Source organism: Cotesia typhae, unplaced genomic scaffold (genome assembly GCF_013202065.1).
Source record: "Cotesia typhae breed Kobodo isofemale line unplaced genomic scaffold, CoteBio_Ctyphae scaffold_13, whole genome shotgun sequence".
Lineage (NCBI taxonomy): Eukaryota > Metazoa > Arthropoda > Insecta > Hymenoptera > Braconidae > Cotesia > Cotesia typhae.
The window spans coordinates 7,400,354-7,420,827 of record NW_027423774.1 but is presented as its reverse complement, the minus strand read 5'-3'; the positions used below and the strand labels follow the sequence as shown (position 1 = coordinate 7,420,827).

At 32.4% G+C, this 20,474-nt stretch overlaps 5 protein-coding genes across 6 annotated transcripts; 3 read left to right on the top strand and 2 right to left on the bottom strand.

Moving 5' to 3' along the window:
* The first annotated feature begins 266 nt into the window (after positions 1-266).
* On the top strand, positions 267-2,818 carry LOC141534828 (uncharacterized). Of its 2 annotated transcripts, none has more exons than XM_074254411.1 (4): positions 267-1,186; positions 1,291-1,595; positions 1,681-1,884; positions 2,075-2,818. In XM_074254411.1, the coding sequence occupies exons 2-3, from the start codon at positions 1,343-1,345 to the stop codon at positions 1,866-1,868; spliced, it is 441 nt and encodes a 146-aa protein (XP_074110512.1). In that variant the 5' UTR covers positions 267-1,186; positions 1,291-1,342; the 3' UTR covers positions 1,869-1,884; positions 2,075-2,818. The 2 variants fall into 2 exon arrangements, with proteins under 2 accessions (XP_074110512.1, XP_074110513.1); XM_074254412.1 differs by having other exon boundaries at positions 2,047-2,818.
* A 4,962-nt stretch (positions 2,819-7,780) lies between these two features.
* Positions 7,781-10,224, top strand: LOC141534567 (uncharacterized). The gene is made up of 2 exons (XM_074253996.1): positions 7,781-8,161; positions 8,255-10,224. The coding sequence occupies exons 1-2, from the start codon at positions 8,155-8,157 to the stop codon at positions 10,210-10,212; spliced, it is 1,965 nt and encodes a 654-aa protein (XP_074110097.1). The 5' UTR covers positions 7,781-8,154; the 3' UTR covers positions 10,213-10,224.
* A 144-nt stretch (positions 10,225-10,368) lies between these two features.
* On the top strand, positions 10,369-12,307 carry LOC141535387 (uncharacterized). Its single transcript, XM_074255299.1, has 2 exons — positions 10,369-10,582; positions 10,923-12,307. The coding sequence occupies exons 1-2, from the start codon at positions 10,369-10,371 to the stop codon at positions 12,305-12,307; spliced, it is 1,599 nt and encodes a 532-aa protein (XP_074111400.1).
* A 3,313-nt stretch (positions 12,308-15,620) lies between these two features.
* LOC141535325 (uncharacterized) lies at positions 15,621-16,785 on the bottom strand. The gene is made up of 4 exons (XM_074255193.1): positions 16,688-16,785; positions 16,509-16,544; positions 16,226-16,436; positions 15,621-15,921 (listed from the first exon to the last, which is right to left on the bottom strand). The coding sequence occupies exons 1-4, from the start codon at positions 16,772-16,774 to the stop codon at positions 15,794-15,796; spliced, it is 462 nt and encodes a 153-aa protein (XP_074111294.1). The 5' UTR covers positions 16,775-16,785; the 3' UTR covers positions 15,621-15,793.
* A 153-nt stretch (positions 16,786-16,938) lies between these two features.
* On the bottom strand, positions 16,939-18,757 carry LOC141535378 (uncharacterized). Its single transcript, XM_074255282.1, has 2 exons — positions 18,604-18,757; positions 16,939-18,269 (listed from the first exon to the last, which is right to left on the bottom strand). The coding sequence occupies exons 1-2, from the start codon at positions 18,755-18,757 to the stop codon at positions 16,939-16,941; spliced, it is 1,485 nt and encodes a 494-aa protein (XP_074111383.1).
* Positions 18,758-20,474: the final 1,717 nt, after the last annotated feature.

Below are 20,474 nucleotides of genomic sequence, written 5' to 3'. Positions count from 1 at the left end.
ACACAATATTTTGAATTTTCAAACCGCAATAACTTTTGAATCAATGAACCGATTTCCACGCAGTTGGCGGTATTCGACGCAGTATTTTAAGCTTCATGGAAAATTTTTAAACTCGAATTAATCGAACAAGAAATTTCGAAGTAATTCCGAAAAAATCATTATTTTCAATTTTTTTCGAAAACGATATCTCACGAACGAATCAACCGATTTTGACCGGGCTGGTGGCTAACCACGTGGTTTTTTTCTGTTACCCAGGTAGGGTTGGCCAATGCTGACAAATGGCCCAGCCTTGGACCATTTGTTACTTTGCCAAGCCTTGGTAAGTTACCAGTGGCCCAGGCCTGGCCCGAGTCTTGGCCCAGTGGTTTAATATTTTGAAACCAAACCTTGGAAGATGACGACTGGCCGAGGCCTGGTCCGAGAATTGGCTCAATGGTTCGACATTTTCAATCTGAGCCTTGAGGTGCACCACTGGCCCAAGGCTTGGCCCAATGGTTCGATATTTTGGAACCAAGTCTTGAGATGTCACGACTGGCCGAGGTCCGGTTCGATACTTGGCCCAATGCTTCGAACACTGATAGGAGAATTTAATAAATGATTTGTTAACAAAAAATTTTTAATAAATATATTTATTAACCATTAACAAATTATTTTTAAATATCATATATTTGTGGCTGAAAAATATATAAAACCCTTGAAACTTCTGAATATCTCATTTTTGTAAGCATATTTATTGAAAAACTGTTTTGAAATTAAACTCATTAATTAGTACTCATCATCGAATAAAATATATTGTTTTTATTTATTCTTTTAGTTGTGGCTATTAATTGTAAATTCTTGATAATATTTATGTCATGAATGCCTATTATATTTAATATATGGTATAAAGAAATAAAATTTGAAAATTATCTAGTTTTCAAAATAAAAGTTTTAAATAATCGCGGGATTTTAAAAGATATGCGCGCGCCGTACTGCGCAGTAGTACATATTTTGTAAAAGGACGCGTCGCTTTGGTGGTATAGAAGGGGACAATTGCAGTCCATTGCTCTTCCCATTCATTTTACGTCTTTCTGAAGTTGCAAGTATTTTTTCCATAACCGAATATTTTACAAAGAAATATATTATTCTATATAAATTTAAAGTGAATTTAATTTTGATATTAAGTGTGTAAAGTAAACTATCTTAGGTAAGCAATTTTTATTTACATAAAATGCTAAAATTTCACATAACCTTGTCTATGGTTTATATTATGATAAAATACACAAAAGATTCACAAATAACTTTTTACAGAGAAAAAAAATTTATCTGGAATTAATTATTGAAGCTTTTCAAAACTACGGACATGTCTGTGAGTGAATTTTTAAAAAATGCACCTTACGCAATCGTGGTTTTTGACGAACATGATGATTTCGATAAGAAGTTGATAGACCTTGTTCCAACTTCGTGGATAATTATAGATGACAATGACGAGGAATGTTTGTGTCAATATCCACCTATTGAAATAGCAAGAACCCAGCTAACTAAGTGGTTGAAAGAACTGAAAAAACCTGACGAAAATTGGACAAATCACCAAGTTGAGGTTAAACTTCGTGCTCGTAGGTATTTTTAACTTTATAAAAAAATTTTCTAACTCAAATAAATATCAATTTTTCGCTTATCTAATTTTATTTTTATGAATAGATGATTACAAACAAGGTCTAAGAAGACTTCAGCGTGCTTTTACAACTGCTCAAGCAGCTAGCGAGTCTGAAGATTCATATAAACCGATGTTACGATGTAAGATGGTACTCGAAGAAATACAAGCTATATTAAATGAATCCTCTTCATTGAACAATGGATCAATAGTTGCTAAAGAAAATTGTAATTAATACCAATCGACGAAAGGTATTTAATTATATTAATCTGTTATTTAAGATCTTTGATTAATTATTTTTTTACTTAAGATGTTTTATTAATTATTTAAAAAATGTTCATCTAACGACGCATTACATTTTTTTTTTTTTTTTTTATATATAAATAACTGGTAATTACTAATAAAATATAAAGTATAATTTAAATTATTATTACTTTATAGACTCTGAGAGTTCAACAACGAGTATTCAAAATAAAACAGCAAATGCTCAACACTTTTTTTAAGTATCTAAGACGTAGATGAAACCTAGATTTTTCCTTAAATCAACTTTGAATTTTTATTCCATGAGGCTCAAATAGAATCTGTACTTTTTTCCGCTGGAGCTTAGATCGAACCTAAATTTTTTTCCCTAAGGTTTGGATCAACTCCGTTTTTTGTGTTCCTCAAGGCTTGGACGGGTCTAGAATTTTTATTATTCAAGGCTTCAATCAACCCTGGATTTTTGTTCTCTGAGATATGGATTGAATCTGGACTTTTGTTTCCCAAGGCTTGGATCAACTCTGGATTTTTGTTTCCCGAAACTTGGACCAACCTTGGTTTTTTGGTTTCCAAGGCTTGGCTCAAGCCTGCTTTTTTTGTTTGCCAAGGCTTGGGGACATAGTTATCATCCTAGGCCTGGACCGATCCTTGGCCCGTTGTTCAGCCAAGGCTCGTGCCAAGCCTTACCCAAGGCTGGTGACGCTTGGCCCAGGCTTGGTCCCAGCCTTGCCCAGTTGTTCTTTCCTACCTGGAGCGCGCGCAGTAATTTAAGAAAGCATAGAATTACGAACGTTACATATCTTCAGAGTAAAATTACTATAAGTTATTTTTAATTCCCGCTAAAAATAATTGAAAATTTTCGAAAATCGGGAAGTTATTGGTTTTACCCCGTTGTTTGAAAATCGAGTTTTCATCAGATCTCGACCGTTTGAGGTTCTATGAATTCCCTGACTATTCCCACGATAGTGTCTATAAATCTGTAAACCTGTCATAACTTTTGAACGGCTTGACCGATTTCGTCGCGGTTGACGCCATTCAAAAGGGCTTGACCAGCCTTAGATTCGTATTAAGATTTAGACCGATTCGGACCGACAGATTTTGAGTTATCTAAAAAAAAAATACAATCAAAATTTTTTTCAAATGTGGTTTTTTTGGAATAACTTTTAAGTGGCTTCACCGATCGATTTCAAAAACTTATCAGTTCTTAACATAAAAGAAAACTACGTCGATCGCCGCAAAGCTGGTCAAAATCGATTCATTCGTTAGTGAACTACCTACACTTTTAAGTTTAGGAGCTCATGGTAACTGATCAGATGGATTCATGTGGGGTACCAATTGATTGAACAACCGTGGGAGTGCACAATGTTTCATTGCAAAAACGGAAGATCCGGTAGCACAAATTCAGGTTGGTGACTTCATTGGTTTTGGACAAGTCAACCGACCAACTAGCACTGAATTGGCTATCACATTAAGGAATGGCCGTGACGATAAACATGTTCACTCCCAGACGGGATTTTGGGTACCGTCAATTAAAGACATCGAAATTTCTGATTTCGAGAAAATTGTTAAAACTGCACGTGTTGGAACTGAAAATAGTTTGCTAGTCACGAATGAGTTGTTCTATTCACCAGATGGCTAGAGTATAAAAAATGTATTGGATTCAAAATTTTGTTCACCCGTGTGGTTTGCGTTTGTCATCAATAACTCTCGGAGATTTTTGAATTGTAAGAATAATAATTTTTGGGAAAACTTAAATGCTACGGTAATGTTTGCACGCTCGACAATGATGAAATATATGATTTTAATTAAGCTGATAATTAATGAATTATGTACTAAACTAATAACAACGAAAAAAGACGTACGGTTTATTTCTGGCGTTTTTAATTTTAGACAAGAAAAAATTAGAATTAAGTTAAAAGTACCACCAAATAAAATTAACTTATTTAAAAAAATTAATGTCACGAACACAATTAAGTTTGATTACGGTTTGTTTAATGGATTTGTAAAAGGCAATTTAAAGGAAATAAAATTTTAGATGTTAAGAACTAGTTTAATTTGCATTTTGGCCATCACGACTCCAGAGAGGTCATCAAGAAATGTCCTGCATCATCAACAAGGTCCTATTACAGTATCAGTGTTTGGAATTTTTATAAAAATAAAAATTGCAAGACCTTCCGGTTCTGTGGATGGTACAGAGATGGCTAAACGACTTACATGCATAACGAACAAGTTTATGCATGTTGAGACCTATAAATCAATCAGGATTATCAACTTCCACTGGATCTTACGAACGGTAGTAAAGCTAATGCCAACTGCAGTAAGTAACACTAAGCAATTGAGTAGATTAAAGTGCTTTTTCTACGATCAACTGACTTTGAGGTTGGTACAAGAATTCATTGTTAAGGAATTCTTGATTCTAAGCATTTCGAATCATCTGACCACGCAGTGTGCCTTCTATATCGTTGCAACCCGGGAAATATTTTGTGTAAACGCAGGAAAGCCGGTACGCATCATCGTCTTCAACCAGTACCTGTCTCTCAGAACCTATTAAAAGCTAATCTCTACCAAGGTCAATTTTCGAGGGTCGGCACACTAAGAAGATCATTGTCGCCAAATTAAATAAGTTCTATAAACCAGTTCACACATAAATATTAATTAAGAGTAATTTCCAAAGTCTAATTATATTATTCAAGTTGAATTCTGGTATTTGGTCAAGGAACATGTGTCAGGAAAATTCTAATTCTGTTTGAGTTTAAGAGCATCGCAATGTTAGCGTAGTATCTCAGATTTAGGTTAAATACATTTTTATTTTTTTCACCCCCGGCCGAAAGTTTAATTTGTATACAGTTATTGATTTTCGTTTTGAAGTCGCACCGATTCTGGGGAAGCGCTGCGATTTTCTTAGGTCGGGAGGTGTAACGTTGTCGCAAAATTTAAATGTTTTAATTAATTTTTGTCTTAAAAATTATAATTGCTTCGCTGGTGATGGATAAAATTCATCGTCAGTGAAGTCACGAAAATCACTTCCGATAAGAGAGTCGCCGGGCTCTTGCCTACACATCGTGAGAGCTGGACTCCAACGACTTCTCTAGGGTAACCTGAGATACAACGTTGCCGATTTTATTAATTATAATAATTCTTTGTACTCTAGATGCAAATCCAGGCAGTCAGCCGATTAACATCTTTGGCCCCGGTCTTATGTCCGGAGATGGACTGACTCCACCCAGTTTTAAAGTTTAAAATATAGTTAATTCATTATTAACCCTAGGTGTTAATTTATTACTGATAAAACCATTCCCAAAGTCATATAATTTAGTGAAGATCTATAGTGACAAGGTCCACTTGGAGTCTGTCGACTAACTAACGCGGCCAAACCTAGAAGACAATTAAAATTAAACATCTCAAATTTTGAGAACGTAGCAAAGTGTATAATAGAATTTGAAAACTGCGTCAAATGCTGCCAACCACGTGAAAATCGGTTTAATCATTCAAAAGTAATTGCAGTTTGAAAATTTAAATAATAATGTTTTATTAAGGGGTCTACCCTCTTTAGAATTTTGAAAAAATCGAATTTTTTTTTTTTTGTATTTTTTGAAAGTATACATATTTAAAAGTATCATACTGAAAATTTATAAAGATCTGAGCAGTCTAACTGTACTTTTGGACAACGTTTACGTAGCTATCTGAGCGCGCTAATATCCGGACCGCTCGGAGCGGTACGGCCTACCTGCCTTTGTATTCATTAGCAGCTGCAACCTTTTTCAGGTATACTGACAAATGTACAATATTATAATATACTATCTATACTGAAAATTTTCATTTATGATAGGTTATTCTCGAAGGATACCGTTCCATTAGAATTTCTCCCTATATTAGTCGTATTTGAAATTTTCAACCGTCAGTATCTGTGCTCGTGATTACCGAAATGGACAAGAAAAGTGTAAATCAAACTGCCAAGTGGAGACGTCCAGGTTCGAAGCCGAAAAAGCGGAAATTTCATGGAGTGCTTCCACATGACCACGAGGCAAATACAAGTTATGCTAGTGCATCTGCGTTGTAGTTACAACAATCGGAAGATACCAGTTTCGACGTACACATGGATCAAACGTCGGGATACAGTATTATACAGTTTTTCCTGGTTTTCTCTACGTTGCAAGAGTATTTAAAGTGTAAAACTTGTGATAAAGATATTTCTTTTACAAAGTATGGACAGCGAGGACTCGGTTTTAAAGTTTGTGTTACATGTGAGTGTGGCGAAAGGTACATTAATTCGTGTCACATGATTTCTACTGGATATGAAATTAATTGTCGTCTAGTGTATATTATGCGTTTGATTGGTGTTGGATTGAGTGGTATTAATAAGTTTTGTGGTCTTATGGAACTTGGAACTGGGATAAGCTCCTCTATTTATTATAAAATTATCGATTCGATCTCTATCGAATCGATAATTTTCTTCTCTTATTGGCATAATTTCTTTGATATATAAACGCAGTAAAAAAATCGCGAACGTCGTTATCAGATCAAGTTACTGCAAAGCATGCGAGAAAAAGAAAGGAACTGAGAAAACGATTGAATATGCAGCGTGGTACGAAACGCACAAAAGAGACTGTAGTGCTAATCACTCTGGTAGTGCTGGAAAAATGGAAGTTGACGGTGTATGTGAAATGTTTTTGCAATCTTTAGAAAAATTTTCTGTGCGTTATGGTTTTTACATCGGAGATGGTGACACGAAGACTTTCAAAATGCTGCTCAATACACAACCGTATGGCGAAGATTTTATAGTAAAAAGTTGGAGTGCGTCTTACACGTCGCAAAAAGAGTCTTCAAGCGCGCTAGTGAGGCTAAAAAAATTCTTACACAGGCAAGGAAAGCTGCAAAGAAGGACGAAAAAAAAAGCCCAGTGAAAAAAAGTGCAGCAAAAACAGTTGTGAAAAAAAGAAGAATCGTCGTAAAAAAAATTCCTGCTGTAAAAACTCAGGATTTAACGATAAAATTGATGAAAGAACTATCAAAGTAGTATGGGGCATAACTGGGGAGACATAACAAACCCCCACTCCTCGGCCACTGGCGCCAGACCTTTTCCTCACCCCTCAGCGTTGGGTTCCCCTGAGTGTTGGTGCCGGGTGTCTGGGCCTTTTGATTGACAGTTGTTAATTGACTTGTGGAAAATGTTTTTCTCGAATGTTTACAGAAGTGTTGTCATGGCAGGGGGTAATTAAGATGGTAAGGATAGGTGTATGTTTTTTATGTTTAAAGATGTAGGTCATAAATTAGTCATGGCATGGGAAAAAGATGTAGGATTGCATGATTTTCTATTTATTTTTGAAGATGTGGTTTATTTTTAAAATGAAAACAAGTAAAATATTTCGTTTTTTTTCTTTATTTACCATATTTCTTCTTATTTATAAAAATAGTAGTACAATTAATAATGTTGGTACAATTATTATGAACAATAAAATTACTAATACAATTGGTATATTATGTACTTATATATTAAACATAAAGTCCTAGGTCATCAGACGCAATTTCTGCTTTATTATCAATGAAAGCAAAGAAATCATCCGAGATTTTGAAAACTTCTTGAAGTTCGTTATTTAACACTGCCACGGAATAAAATCCATCGTTTCGTCGCAAAAATGTAATATTATCAAGTACACATGATGCTGAATCTTTGAAGAAGCCATTTGCGTCGTATATATACACACGGTCGACATTTAATGTTTTGCGAATTTTATTCGCTTTTTTAATATGTGCAAGTATAGATTTTTGGGTAAATCGATACCCGTTTGATACAGATTCTAACGAGTTAGGCTCCATTTTTATGATAGAAAGTGATGATAACGAAGATATCCTAGGAGGTTCTTATAGGTTGACGTGAGAAACTGTAGTAAGCCTATTTTGGTATGTGTGGGGGTAGAAAACTTGAGATAGAGTGTGGAGAGGCAGAGCTTCTATTTGAGGTCTTTACGTTTTTTCCAAATAAATTTTTTCATCATTCTTGTCGCTAAGCGCATACGCAATGGAGCATTCAAATTTCCCTGTAATCGACGAGGTAGTCGAAGCTGAATTATTAGGGTTATTACCTGAAAATTTAGTAAATCTAAATTCAGTTCATTTAGATTCACTTACATTAAGTGAAGTGTCAAATAACGTGAATAATTCAATTGAAGAAAATGAGGATTTAGTGTTTTTACGGGAACATGGAATAGCATTAAGCCCTTCCCAACAAATTGACATGGAAGATTTTGACGAGGATTTGTTTGATGATAAGTTGAGAAAATATTTATTATTATTTAAAGTTTTACGATTGTATAACTTAATTATGTATTAATACTTTTTTTTTTCATAATTTTTCATAAGTAGGAATCATTCAGCATGGAGGAGAACGAGTACGACACCATAATATTGAAGAAAATCAAGAGAATTCCGATAATGAAGATCAATTAATAAACGGAGGTGTAGGAAATAATAATATAGATCAGCCGTTAATTCAAATTTTTAATGGAGTAGAACGGCTTGAAAGATTTCGAGTAAACACTCATCTGATGGAATTTCGCATACAGCCTGTACCACACGGCGTCAATGCAGTTCAGTGGACTATAAGTGCTTTCCGTGAAGTTTATAATAAAATAATAGAAGCAGGTGGAGCTGGACACAATCGGTTTTGTTTAAGTTTCCGTTTCGAAGGGTTACAAGACAATGCAGCGTTTCAAAGTATGCGACCTATTGATGGATATGAGTTTGAACAATTGTGGGATTTAGTGAACAAAATTTCGCAAAGTGCTGGTGGTTTTAATGTAACAGACACTTTTCAAATAAAGTTACACATTGTGGAAGCAGTGGTTGGACAAAAATATTCCGAGGCATGCGACAGAAAACGTCCACCCGGAGTGTTAAAAATGAATAATAATGATAATCTTTGTTTACCTAGAGCTCTTGTTATGGCACTAGCAGGGCAAAGAAAAATAACCGAAAAGGCCTCCATTGGACCATTGTATGAAGAATGGAATCGTATACGTGATTCGCGAAATAAAGGAAATTCTTACCAAAAAGAGAAGGCTTTGAAACTTATCGCAGAGGCTGGAGTGACAGTACCTGAGAGTGGTTGCGGATTACCAGAAATAAAAAAATTTCAAGCATATTTTATACCAATGAAAATAGCGATCATTGTGTATAAATTGAAAAGCACTCCTTCAACTGCATCAGACGACGTAATTTTCGATGGGTCAAACACCGTTATTGCTCAAAATGGAAACATAATTCACATACTAATAATTCTTTATTACCCCGAGGAAAATCACTATGAATATATTCAGACAATATTGAGTTTTCAGGCAGCACGACATTATTGTGAACCATGCAGGGTAACGTTCAAAAACCCGTATGATCATAAAAATTGTTCTTACATGTGTAATAAATGTTATGCTAAACCTCCATGTGATTCAACACAAGCACATAAATTTTGTAACAATTGCAACCGCGTGTTTTATGGACAAATGTGTTTTACTCGACATCTTACACCTGGTTCGTATCAAGGACAACAAACGGTTTGTGAAAATGAGCAGTTTTGTACAAATTGTAAAATTTTTACTTATCCGAGAAAATCAAAACATGAGTGCGGTAAATCAATGTGTACGATCTGTAATAAATTATGTAAAGATCAGCATCTGTGTTATATTCCGGTAGCCAAACCTTTAGACAATAGTAAAAATTATACACGATTTGTCTACTATGATTTGGAAACACGTCAGGATGACGAACTTTATGTGGGCACATCAGTCTATAAACATATTCCTACTTTATGCGTGGCTCAATCAGTATGCGATTTATGTTGTGATAATGACAATTTTAATCCTAATTTAAGTGATTGTATTAATTGTGGGTTGAATGAAATTAATTTTCATGGTGTGGATTGTGTTGAGAAATTTGTGAATTACATTTTTGATCTAAGTAAGTTGAAAAACTGTAAAAAAGTGATTTGTATAGCTCACAACGCCAAAGGATTTGACGGTCAATTTATTCTATCGGAAGTTATGACAAGACAATACAAAGATATAGATGTAATAATAAACGGTACAAGTATAATATTGTTAGAATTAAATAAGAAAAAAATAAAATTTAATGATAGTTTAAACTATATGCCAATACCACTAGCTGCCGTTCCTAAAGCTTTTGGTTTTGAGGATCAAATAAAGAAAGGTTATTTTCCTCATTTATTTAATACTAGAGAATATCAAAATTATGTAGGGGCTATACCTGATAAAAAATATTATAGCCCTGACTCAATGAGTAAAAAAGAAAAAAATGAATTTTTACAATGACATAATGATCAGTTAATTATAAATAAAGTATTTAATTTTAAAGAAGAAATTATTTTTTACTGTCGCTTAGATGTAAGTATTTTACGTATAGCATGTAACAGATTTCGTAAAATTATTTTAAATTGCGGTAATGTATGTCCCTTTTTAGAATGTACCATGATAGCCTCTACCTGTATGCTGTTTTATAGACGCAACTTTTTAAAAGAACAGCAAATAGGTATTGTACCACGTTCAGGATACCGCTTAGGGGATAATCAGTCTAGAATTGCTCTTGAATGGTTTACATGGCTTGAAGAAAAAAATAATATTTCAATAGTTCACGCTTTACGAGACAGAGAAATCAAGACACCAAATGGTGTAAAATTGGATGGTTATAGAATTGATAAAAACGGGGTAAATTATGCTTATCAATTTCACGGATGTTTTTGGCATGGTTGTCCTAAATGTATCAAAAATGATCGAGAAAATATTATATATAAAACCGAAAATAAAAAAAAAAAAGAATAATACTCTCAAGTCAAGATATGAGGCCACACAATTGCAATCTTTAAAAATTAAAGAATGTAGTTATATCTTAACTGAGATTTGGGAATGTAAATTTAATAGAGAAAAAAAAAATAATCAGGACTTGCAATTATTTTTAAATAGTTCTAAAGTGATATCAGTTAAATCTTTAAATCCTCGAGATGCTTTTTTTGGCGGGCGTACAGGCAACGTAAAAACATATTACGACGTAAAGAAAAATTCAAAGGGCGAAGATATTGAAAAAATCAGATATGTCGATGTATGTTCGCTGTATCCTTGGGTTTTAAAAACCGGTTGTTTCCCTATCGGTCACCCCAAAGTTTATGTGGCTGATGCATGTGAAAATATAGCACCAAGTAAAAATATAGATAACGTTCAAGGATTAATTAAATGCAGAGTATTACCCCCACGTAATCTATATCATCCAGTTTCACCTGTCAGAGCGCATGGAAAATTATTGTTCCCTTTATGTCAAAGCTGCTGTCAAGATCAAACACAGACTGATTGTCACCATGAAAATATATCTGACCGAGAGTTATGTGGTACATGGGTTGCATGTGAGCTTAGAAAAGCTGTAGAAAAAGGGTATGTTATTCAAAAAATTGATGAAATTTGGGAATACCAGGTAGTACAATATAATCCTCAAGATAAAAATAGCGCAGGGTTATTTGAGGGATATATAAATACTTTCTTAAAAATTAAACAACAGGCATCCGGTTGGCCTAGTCAGTGTGTAGATGAGAAATCTAAGCAAGAATATTTAGATAGGTATGAGGAAAGAGAAGGGGTTAAGTTAGAGCAAGAAAAAATTGAAAAAAATCCTGGGTTAAGATCTTTAGCCAAGTTATTTTTAAATTCATTTTGGGGAAAATTTGGCCAGCGGGAGAATATGAAGAAAAAACCTATAGTTCGAACATGTGAAGAATTATATGACTTAGTTTTTGATCCTGAAATAGAAATAACTGAATTTGTCCCTATTAACAAAGATTCAATCATTGTAAATTGGATAAATAATGTAGATAGTTACACCCCATCAGACAGGGCGAATGTGGTTATTGCAGCATTTACAACAGCGCAGGCAAGATTAAAATTATATTCTTACTTAGATTATCTAGATACTAAAGTTTTATACTATGATACTGACTCTGTGATTTATGTAAGTGACGGTAATAGAGATTTACCAACCGGGGATTTCCTAGGTGATCTCACTGACGAATTAGAAAGCTACGGGGAGGGTAGTTATATTTCGTCATTTGTATCTGGAGGTCCAAAATTTTATACATATGTGGTTAAAAAGCCAGACGGTTCTACTGCAGAGTGTTGTAAACTTAAAGGAGTAAAATTAAATGTTGAATCATCAGAATTGATTAATTATAATACCGTACGTTCTCTTGTGGTTGATAACATTGATCCTTTTCATGTTCAATACAAATGTATCCGGCGAGATCAATACCACCAGGTCTTAACGAAAAAGGAAACGAAAATTATCAGAGCTACAGGTCCTAAAAGGCGTAGAGTGGGGGTAGCTGATAGCTTTCCTTATGGATACAAACGAGCGAAAAAAGAATAAAAATATAAAGTCCTAGGTTATTCTGCCCGACTTCTTGTTTATTATTAACTATCCCCACTGGCCATATCTACCTTACCGATTTTCGGTCCTTTTAACTGTGCCATATTTTCCTCTATTTTTCCTCGTCATTGTTTAATACGCTAAGAAAAATTTTTGTATAATTTTAGGAATAAGAAAAAATTTTTTAGAAATAAGAAAAATATTTTGTAGATTTTTTAGAAAATAAAAAAAAATTTTGTAAATTTTTTAGCAATAAGAAAAATATTTTGTAAATTTTTTAGAAAATAAAAAAAAAATTTTGTAAATTTTTTAGCAATAAGAAAAATATTTTGTAAATTTTTCGAAAAAAAAAAAAAAAATTTTTATATATTAAAATGTTTCAATAAACTAAAAAAATAAATATTGGATTTTATATTTTTAATTAAACTTGTTTTCTTATAAATATTTCTGTTCCTTCCATTATTACTTCAGTTGTAAAAATGGATCCACGCTAGAAACACCCATTCACTTCGATTATATGTGGAACCACAGGATGTGGGAAAACTTTTTTCGTAAAGCGGTTTTTAAAAGAATTAAAGGAAATTTGCGATACCGAATTGAGTAAAATAATATTTTATTATGCAGAGTGGCAACAAGGATACAATGATTATGATACTACATTTGTTGAATTTCGAGAGGGTTTACCTCGGTCTGGAGATTTTGAGGATAATTTACCAAAACTGGTTGTGGTTGACGATTTGATGAGAGAGTCGCCAAGCGGTTCTATAGTTGACTTATTTACCAAGGGTAGTCATCATAAAAACTTAAGCGTTATGTTTTTGTCCCAAAATTTGTTTCACCAAGGAAAATGTCAGCGGGATATCTCTTTGAACACGAATTATATTGTAGTTTTCAAGAATCCTCGGAATAGAGCCCAAATTTTTCACTTAGCACGGCAGGTATACCCGGAAAACCCAAAGTTTTTACAAGAGGCATACTTTGATGCGACATCCAAACCACATGGTTACCTACTTTTAGATCTTAAGCAATCTACACCCGAAAATTGTAGGTACAGAACATGTATATTTCCATCAGATCAATATCATTATGTTTATATCCCGAAAAAATGTAATGATATAAAAGGAAATAACTCGCAAAATAATGTATCAGTTGTGCGTATGTAATGGAGGGAGAAAGGTCGTCAAGCAGTAATTCTGCTCATAAATCAATTGGTCGTAAAAATATAGCTCTACTTCAAGCTCTTCTGTATGCGTCACCAGCTCAGCGTCGTGCCATACTTCGTCACGCGAAAAAGGATTTAATTCAAGTTATATGCGAGTGTTGTTTGAATGTTTTGCACGGTAATATTCCTTTAAAAGAATCTGAAAAAAAGTTACTAGCTAAACACAAAGCTACTTTACGAAAACTGAGTAGCAAAAAAAATAATATTTCAACAAAGAAGAAACTAATCAATCAAAAAGGAGGAGCATTTTTACCTATGCTTTTGGGTCCCTTACTCGGTGCTCTAGTGTCTAACCTAATCTAATAAATATGGAACATGTGAAAAAGATGGTACGTATTCCGTATGAAGATATTGATAAATTAAAATCTGGAGTCAAATATTTCAGCCAAGATTTACATAACGTCACTAATCACTTTTTACCCACATCTCAAACCCCTGGTGATATACAAGCTCGTTTTGATGCTGAATTGACTAAAATTTTAAACACGAATTCATTAGATATTAATGATCGTGATAAATTAAAACAATACTCTGAAGTATTAAGACGTTATCTATTTTTCAAAAATAGAGATCACAATAACATTCCAGTGTCAGAAAAAAAAGAAGTTGACAATAGTGAAGTTGTTCCTGATCTTACAGATTTCTCTAACATTAATAATAATCAGGATATTAGTACCGCAGTGGTAACAGATAATACTCAGCATAATAGATCATATCAAACTTCAGACATAATAACTGGTGTTTCGAAATCATATCAAGCATTGGCTAAAAATATTCTACGACATATTGAGTCTGTAGATGGTGACAGGAGATTAAACTGGGACAATAAGGGAAGTGTTACTTTGGATGGGCGTAAAATACCTGGTGGTAATATAGTTGATCTCATAAAAGATGCTGTACGTCACCGAAAATCAGTAAAAGCTACTGGTAGAAACTTTTTTGCTGCGTATTTACAAGAGATAAATACTCCTCGAGAGTTTGTAGGAAATAGTAGTTTCTGGAATAAAGATGTAGTAAATATAAAAAGACCACCTCTCAATACATCTACACCTAAACGTACAAATAAAAGTAATATTTCATCGGAAAACTCACAAAGTTTTCAATCTCTTGCAAATAGTACTTTATAGAGTGGTGGTAATAAAAAACAGATATATAAAAATTCATTCAAATGGCTACGACTATAGAAGAAACTCTTAAAAAAGAGTATTACAATCCGTCTAATCCTGTATCATACTCCGGAGCACGTAATTTAGTGGGAAAATTCAAAAAAAATATACCCGAAGAAAAAATAAATGAATGGTTAGCTGCTCAGGATACTTACACTAGACATAGACCTACACGGCGTAAATTTCCAAGGTTACATTATACTGTTTCAAATATAGATGATGTATGGGAGGCTGATCTTGTAGAAATAAAATCTTTAAAAACTTATAATGATGCCCGAGGCAAAAATTTGAAGACTGGAATGAAACTGCGAAAACTATCGATTATTATTTTTGCAGTTTTAAAATTAGTATAGAAAACTGTATTTGAAGATAAAACTGATTTGAACCTTCTAGTTCCGAATATTCGACGATTCAGGAGTATCAGTCTGAACGTCAGTTTCATTTACGTGCTGAAATGAAGGTTCATCAGTTCGATAACAGCTTAATAATCGAAAAGAAAAAAGTTCATCAGTTTGAAAATAGTTTCATTATTAAGGCTGTTCAGGTTCGATTTAGTCTATTAAAATTAGGGATATTTAAAAAAAAAGTTATTTTATAAGATATAATTTTTTAATGACGTAAACAAATTTAAAATTATTTAATATTTTTACGACGATTGATTTATAATTATTTTTACACCCAATTTATTTCTCTCTCCAATTTTTAAACTTAAACATATATAGTCTCAGTTTTAAGTCAATAAAAATTGGGCATGACTTTCAATAAAAATGCAAAACCTGAAGAATGCTTACGTCATTTAAAAATTACGCGATGTATATATGTACAAAATATTTCAATTAATATGATCATAAATTTATAGATAACACTCAATATTTATTGATAGAAACATTTAACCAAGTAATTCGGATAAAACTATGATAGATGATATTAAAAAAAAAAAAATAATAATTTTTAAATAGAATTAACTTATAAACACTTAGTGGTTATGAAAACTGGATAAAAAATATAAAAAAGCATGCCATCCTTGCGACATATAATATACAGCTTCTCTGAGGCTGCAGTCCTGCTTCTAAGCTCCAATATCATATTTTCAATATTTTATTGATCAGTGCTTACTAATTTCCTCTTCTTATAGTCTCTTTTATTCGAGATAGCATGATTAATTTCGGTTACTAAATCTTTTCTCGAGATTAAATTTGCACCGTTTTTTCCTTGATTAACCCAGCCTAAAAAAAAAAATTAAATTTACATAGGGCAATTAAAAGAAAGACAATACAATATTTCGAATTTTGAAAATTTTTACAATTAATCAACATTGTCTAAATCAAAAAAAAAAAATTGATAAGTTACTATAATACTGTGCCAATAAAATAAATGATATATGCAAGAATTAGAATGTACCAACATCTAATAATTGTTAAGAAAAAATTACTTTTAAAATTTAAACTTTGTTTCTCACGAATTATGTATGCTAAATAGTGTTTTTTAAATATTGTAAATTATATTAATTATATTAATGTTAATATTTACCCAGTAGTCCATCAAATAATTTTTTATTGATCGCTGGTCGAGAATTCGATCCTTTTCCAGTTGCACTGAAATGTACCATCCCATTGCCATAAACATCGAGAAGAGTTTCTCTGACAATAATCTTCCAATCATTATTTTCAGCATATTTCGCGTTGATTAATGTTTTTAGCGTGGCCGATATGAAGAAACCACAGTTTGGAAAAATTTCAACCTGTTGAATGAGTGACAAAATATTCAATTAATGTTATATGATAAAATTGTTTCTAATGTGATGTGATCTTACCATATTTTCTGTTGGTTTTACGTGCTTGTCCGGAATCTATAAAATTGATAAGATAAAATAAAACAGCGGGTTATTTATTTATGATTGGTTGAACTCTTTAAAAGTTAATTTCAGTATAATTATCAATTATTAATAATTTATATGATTAATAATTCAAAAATTCAAGTATTTACAATTACCTTAGGAATGTTATTTACGTTAGAAACATTTGTTTGTCGCAGTTCGTATAATCTTTGAACAATTAAATAAAGAGATCTTTGAATCATCACATCTCTCAGGGTAACTGTAATTAATGAAGAAAAATAAGTCATTATTGACGTTTTATCCGTTCTTTATTTTTTGTAATATTATATTATATTATAAAAACTTACTTTCACCGTCTGGCAAACACTTAAAAGCTCAGTTACGATTTGAATAATTCCAGCATCGGTCATCGGAGCGATATAGATGATCCTTGGACTTCATTATTTTTACCATTCAAGTTAGAATTTAATATTGGAGACTTTAATAACTTATCATCAAGTGTTGCGGTTTCACTTTCTGCTCCGATTGTAGACTTTGAGGACTCTATGTCAGTTCTAATGGTTTGGTCATTATCAACTGCAAGTTGTTCTAGATTACTTCTTAAAATATTTTGTACATTAGCAGTGCTAGACGATGGTAGGTGCATAGTTTTTAATCTTTTGTAAGCAATTACTGGAGATGTATGCCCAGTGGTATCTTCAACTATAGAAGAATCAACAGTTTCTAAATTAGTCAATGATTGTTCTACCACAGGATCTTGATTGTCTGTGTAAACATTTGGAAAAGATGATGGAGAGTTGACATTGTTAAAATCTTCGTTGATTTGTGAATTTTGTTGAAATTGAGAACCTGATGCCGAAAAATAAGACAATAGACCTGGGGAAATAAGCGGTTTTTTAAATGTTAAAGTATTTGATGTTAAAAATTCATTTTCAGGAGCTAGTGATACTGGAGTTAAATCAACAACGGAATTCTGAGTCATGAACTTATTTTGTCCACAATCTGGCAGTATTTGTTGTTTAGCAACAAGTTTAGTCGAATGAGAATACTCAGATGAATCAAATGTTGCGAAATTATTTTGATACTCTGGTACTTCTGGAGTTTGATCAAGTACTGTCGATTGAGATGTTGATACACTTTGTAATTCATTCGTTTTCTGTGCGTGAGTTGTTCCTGTTGATGAGAAAGGGCTGCAAGTTGATGATGTATGTTGTGATGTCATATTCTTTTCCATCAGGAATGGAGACGTTGTTTGTTGCATATCTGACAAAACATTAGACTGAGTAGATGATTTATCTCTTGGCACTGTTTTCAAGTTTAGTACACCGTCTTCTTCTACAGATGTCTCATTTAGATTTACCAATGATGCGGACGATGGTGGTTCAGTTGTTGATGAAAAATTTGACAGAGGAGGTGATGTAGTAATCGGCAGCAACTGTACTTCCATCACATTATTTTTAACTGGAGATGTTTGTTTTTTATTTTTTAATGTTGGAGATGATGTTCGACCAACAAGTGATGTCTCTAAATTTGTTGCAGCATTTTCAGCTGGTAATAGATTATTACTGTTTTTTGCTTCAAAAATACTTTTATCCAGCCCAATTTTATCATCAATCATTCTTTTGTTGGAATTACTTATTGCTAAATTAGTAATTTTAGTACTCGTTATGTCGTCTGGTAATTTAGGGGACACACTTTGCTCATCGATTGCTTTTTTTCGTAATTCACTTTCATTATCTGAGGAATTAATAAAAGTTATGATTATATATTTTATAGCAAGAAAAAAATTTGATACTGAAATGAGCAGACATCTGACAATTTTTTTTAATTTTTTAAATAAAAAAATTACTGTAATAAATTTAAATATTATTAAAACAATTTTATTTGTAAAAATTTCAAAAAATCTCAAAATTTTTTTGTTTTTTTTTATAACTAATTGATTTGATCGTTAAAATCTCAAAATAGTTAAATGTTTGCTGATTTTAGTGTCATGAAAATTAGTGCATTCTTATTCAACTTAACATAAATAGACCTTCAGCATAGAAAAGTGAGGTTAAAATTGATCACTTACCGCTGATTTCAAGTAATTTATTTTCCACACGGTGGTAATTAAAAAGTTTACCAATTTCACGATGCATTTTTGGTATTGTTGCCAAAGGAACAACATAATGTTCTTTATTCTTTAAACACCAAAGCCTTGCAAATTGTTTTTTTCGTCCACCCATGTTAGCGTTGGATTAGTCAACCCGAAAATGTAAATTTATAAAAAAATTAAAACGCGAATAATTTTTATAATTGCTATTATACTACGCTCGAAATGAACACCTCTTTAATTTATTTTCACCAGAAGTAAAAATTTTTAATTTTTTGGAAATTATTTTAAAGAACGCAACTATTACATGCAAAGACAACCGCTATATTTTTTATCAATGGCGGAGCTTCAACGACGGTCTCGTAAAGTTGCGCGCATTGCCAGTAGATCGCGTATTATATTGGACATGCTCGCGCACGTCCACGCATGCAGAAGCGGTAGTAGTGGCAACAAGAAGTACAGTATATCTTTAATCGTACAACTTATCACACGTGGCATTTCAAATTTATTATTTTAATTAGAGAGCAAGTAAAAATAATTTGTTGTGATAGTAACTTTTATATTTATATTTTTCATAAATTTACAATGTCTCGCAAGCCTTTGAGAGATCTAAGCCATGAACAGTATCGTGCTCGACTTAGACCTCTCATAAATCAATATGCAAATGAAAATAATCAAGAAAATGGTAATGATGAGATTCATAATATTGACATTGAAATAAATATTAATAATGAAGAACTTATTAATGATAATCAGATTGAAAATTATGCCAATGAAATTCTTGATCAGCCAATGTAAGTACAAATTTTTTCCTTCATATTAATATTTTTACATTTAAATATTATTTTATTCATTTAAAGTTATATTTCTTTTAATCTTTTTGATCATGTATGATAATAAAAGTATATTGTGTTTTTTTTTGTATAAACGCACGGATTTTGATATTTAAATTAATTTTTTTTTTTTTTTATTTAGCATTCATAACCTGCCAGTCATACCTGTCATGCAGAATGATCATGATGTACATATGCAAGATGTTCGTGCTGAAGACCAACAGTAAGAAAATAAACATTTGTTTAAATAATCTTTTTATGTTATTTATTTTCTTACAATAATTTTAAATTTTCTTCCAGGTTGATTGACGAGTTCGATCAAAACGAGTTTCCAGGATTTGATATAAATGGTAATGATGAAGATTTATTAAATGTACGAAATATTTTTGAAATTCCGGTTAGAGAAAATGAAGAATTAAATGATGATGAAGATGAAGAGGATGATAGGAGAGCAGTTGATCAAGATGATGATAATAACCTTTTGTATTATGGTGCTGAAATTAGCAAACGAGAAAGTATGTTGGCTATTTTGTCGTTTTGCATAAAACATCATTTAACTCAGACAAGTGTCGCCGATTTGATCGCACTTATTGAATTGCATTGTCCTGGTAGAGAGCTGATTAAAAATAGCCTATATAAATTTCAGCAATACTTTAATTTGGATAAAGAAGATATTAAAAAACATTTTTACTGTCCATCTTGCGCTAAACAACTAAATAATAGCAATGATGTGTGTCCAATGTGTCCCGGAACTAAAAATTCTTATTTTATTGAAATGCCTCTCGTCAAAAATTTACAAGAAATGTTTTCTCGAGAAAATTTTTTCAATTCTTTGCAAAAAAGATTTGAACGGCCATTAATAGATGATGTCATAACAGATATTTATGACGGCGAGTTATATAAAACCTGGACAACTAATGGGTTCTTATCAAGCTCGAATAACATATCTTTTAGCTGGTATACCGACGGTATTCCCGTATTCAAATCTTCAAAGATTGGCACATGGCCTATTTATTT

Excerpts from the sequence above, each read along its gene's own strand:
- LOC141534828 (XM_074254411.1), top strand. The coding sequence starts at position 1,343 with ATGTCTGTGAGTGAATTTTTAAAAAATGCACCTTACGCAATCGTGGTT. Across the intron at positions 1,596-1,680 it reads TGAGGTTAAACTTCGTGCTC|ATGATTACAAACAAGGTCTA; the intron begins GTAGGTATTTTT and ends TTTTATGAATAG.
- LOC141535387 (XM_074255299.1), top strand. The coding sequence starts at position 10,369 with ATGATAGCCTCTACCTGTATGCTGTTTTATAGACGCAACTTTTTAAAA. Across the intron at positions 10,583-10,922 it reads AAATGGTGTAAAATTGGATG|GCAACGTAAAAACATATTAC; the intron begins GTTATAGAATTG and ends GCGGGCGTACAG.
- LOC141535325 (XM_074255193.1), bottom strand. The coding sequence starts at position 16,774 with ATGATTCAAAGATCTCTTTATTTAATTGTTCAAAGATTATACGAACTG. Across the intron at positions 16,545-16,687 it reads ACGTAAATAACATTCCTAAG|ATTCCGGACAAGCACGTAAA; the intron begins GTAATTGTAAAT and ends TCAATTTTATAG. Across the intron at positions 16,437-16,508 it reads TAAAACCAACAGAAAATATG|GTTGAAATTTTTCCAAACTG; the intron begins GTAAGATCACAT and ends CTCATTCAACAG.
- LOC141535378 (XM_074255282.1), bottom strand. The coding sequence starts at position 18,757 with ATGGGTGGACGAAAAAAACAATTTGCAAGGCTTTGGTGTTTAAAGAAT. Across the intron at positions 18,270-18,603 it reads TAAATTACTTGAAATCAGCG|ATAATGAAAGTGAATTACGA; the intron begins GTAAGTGATCAA and ends TTAATTCCTCAG.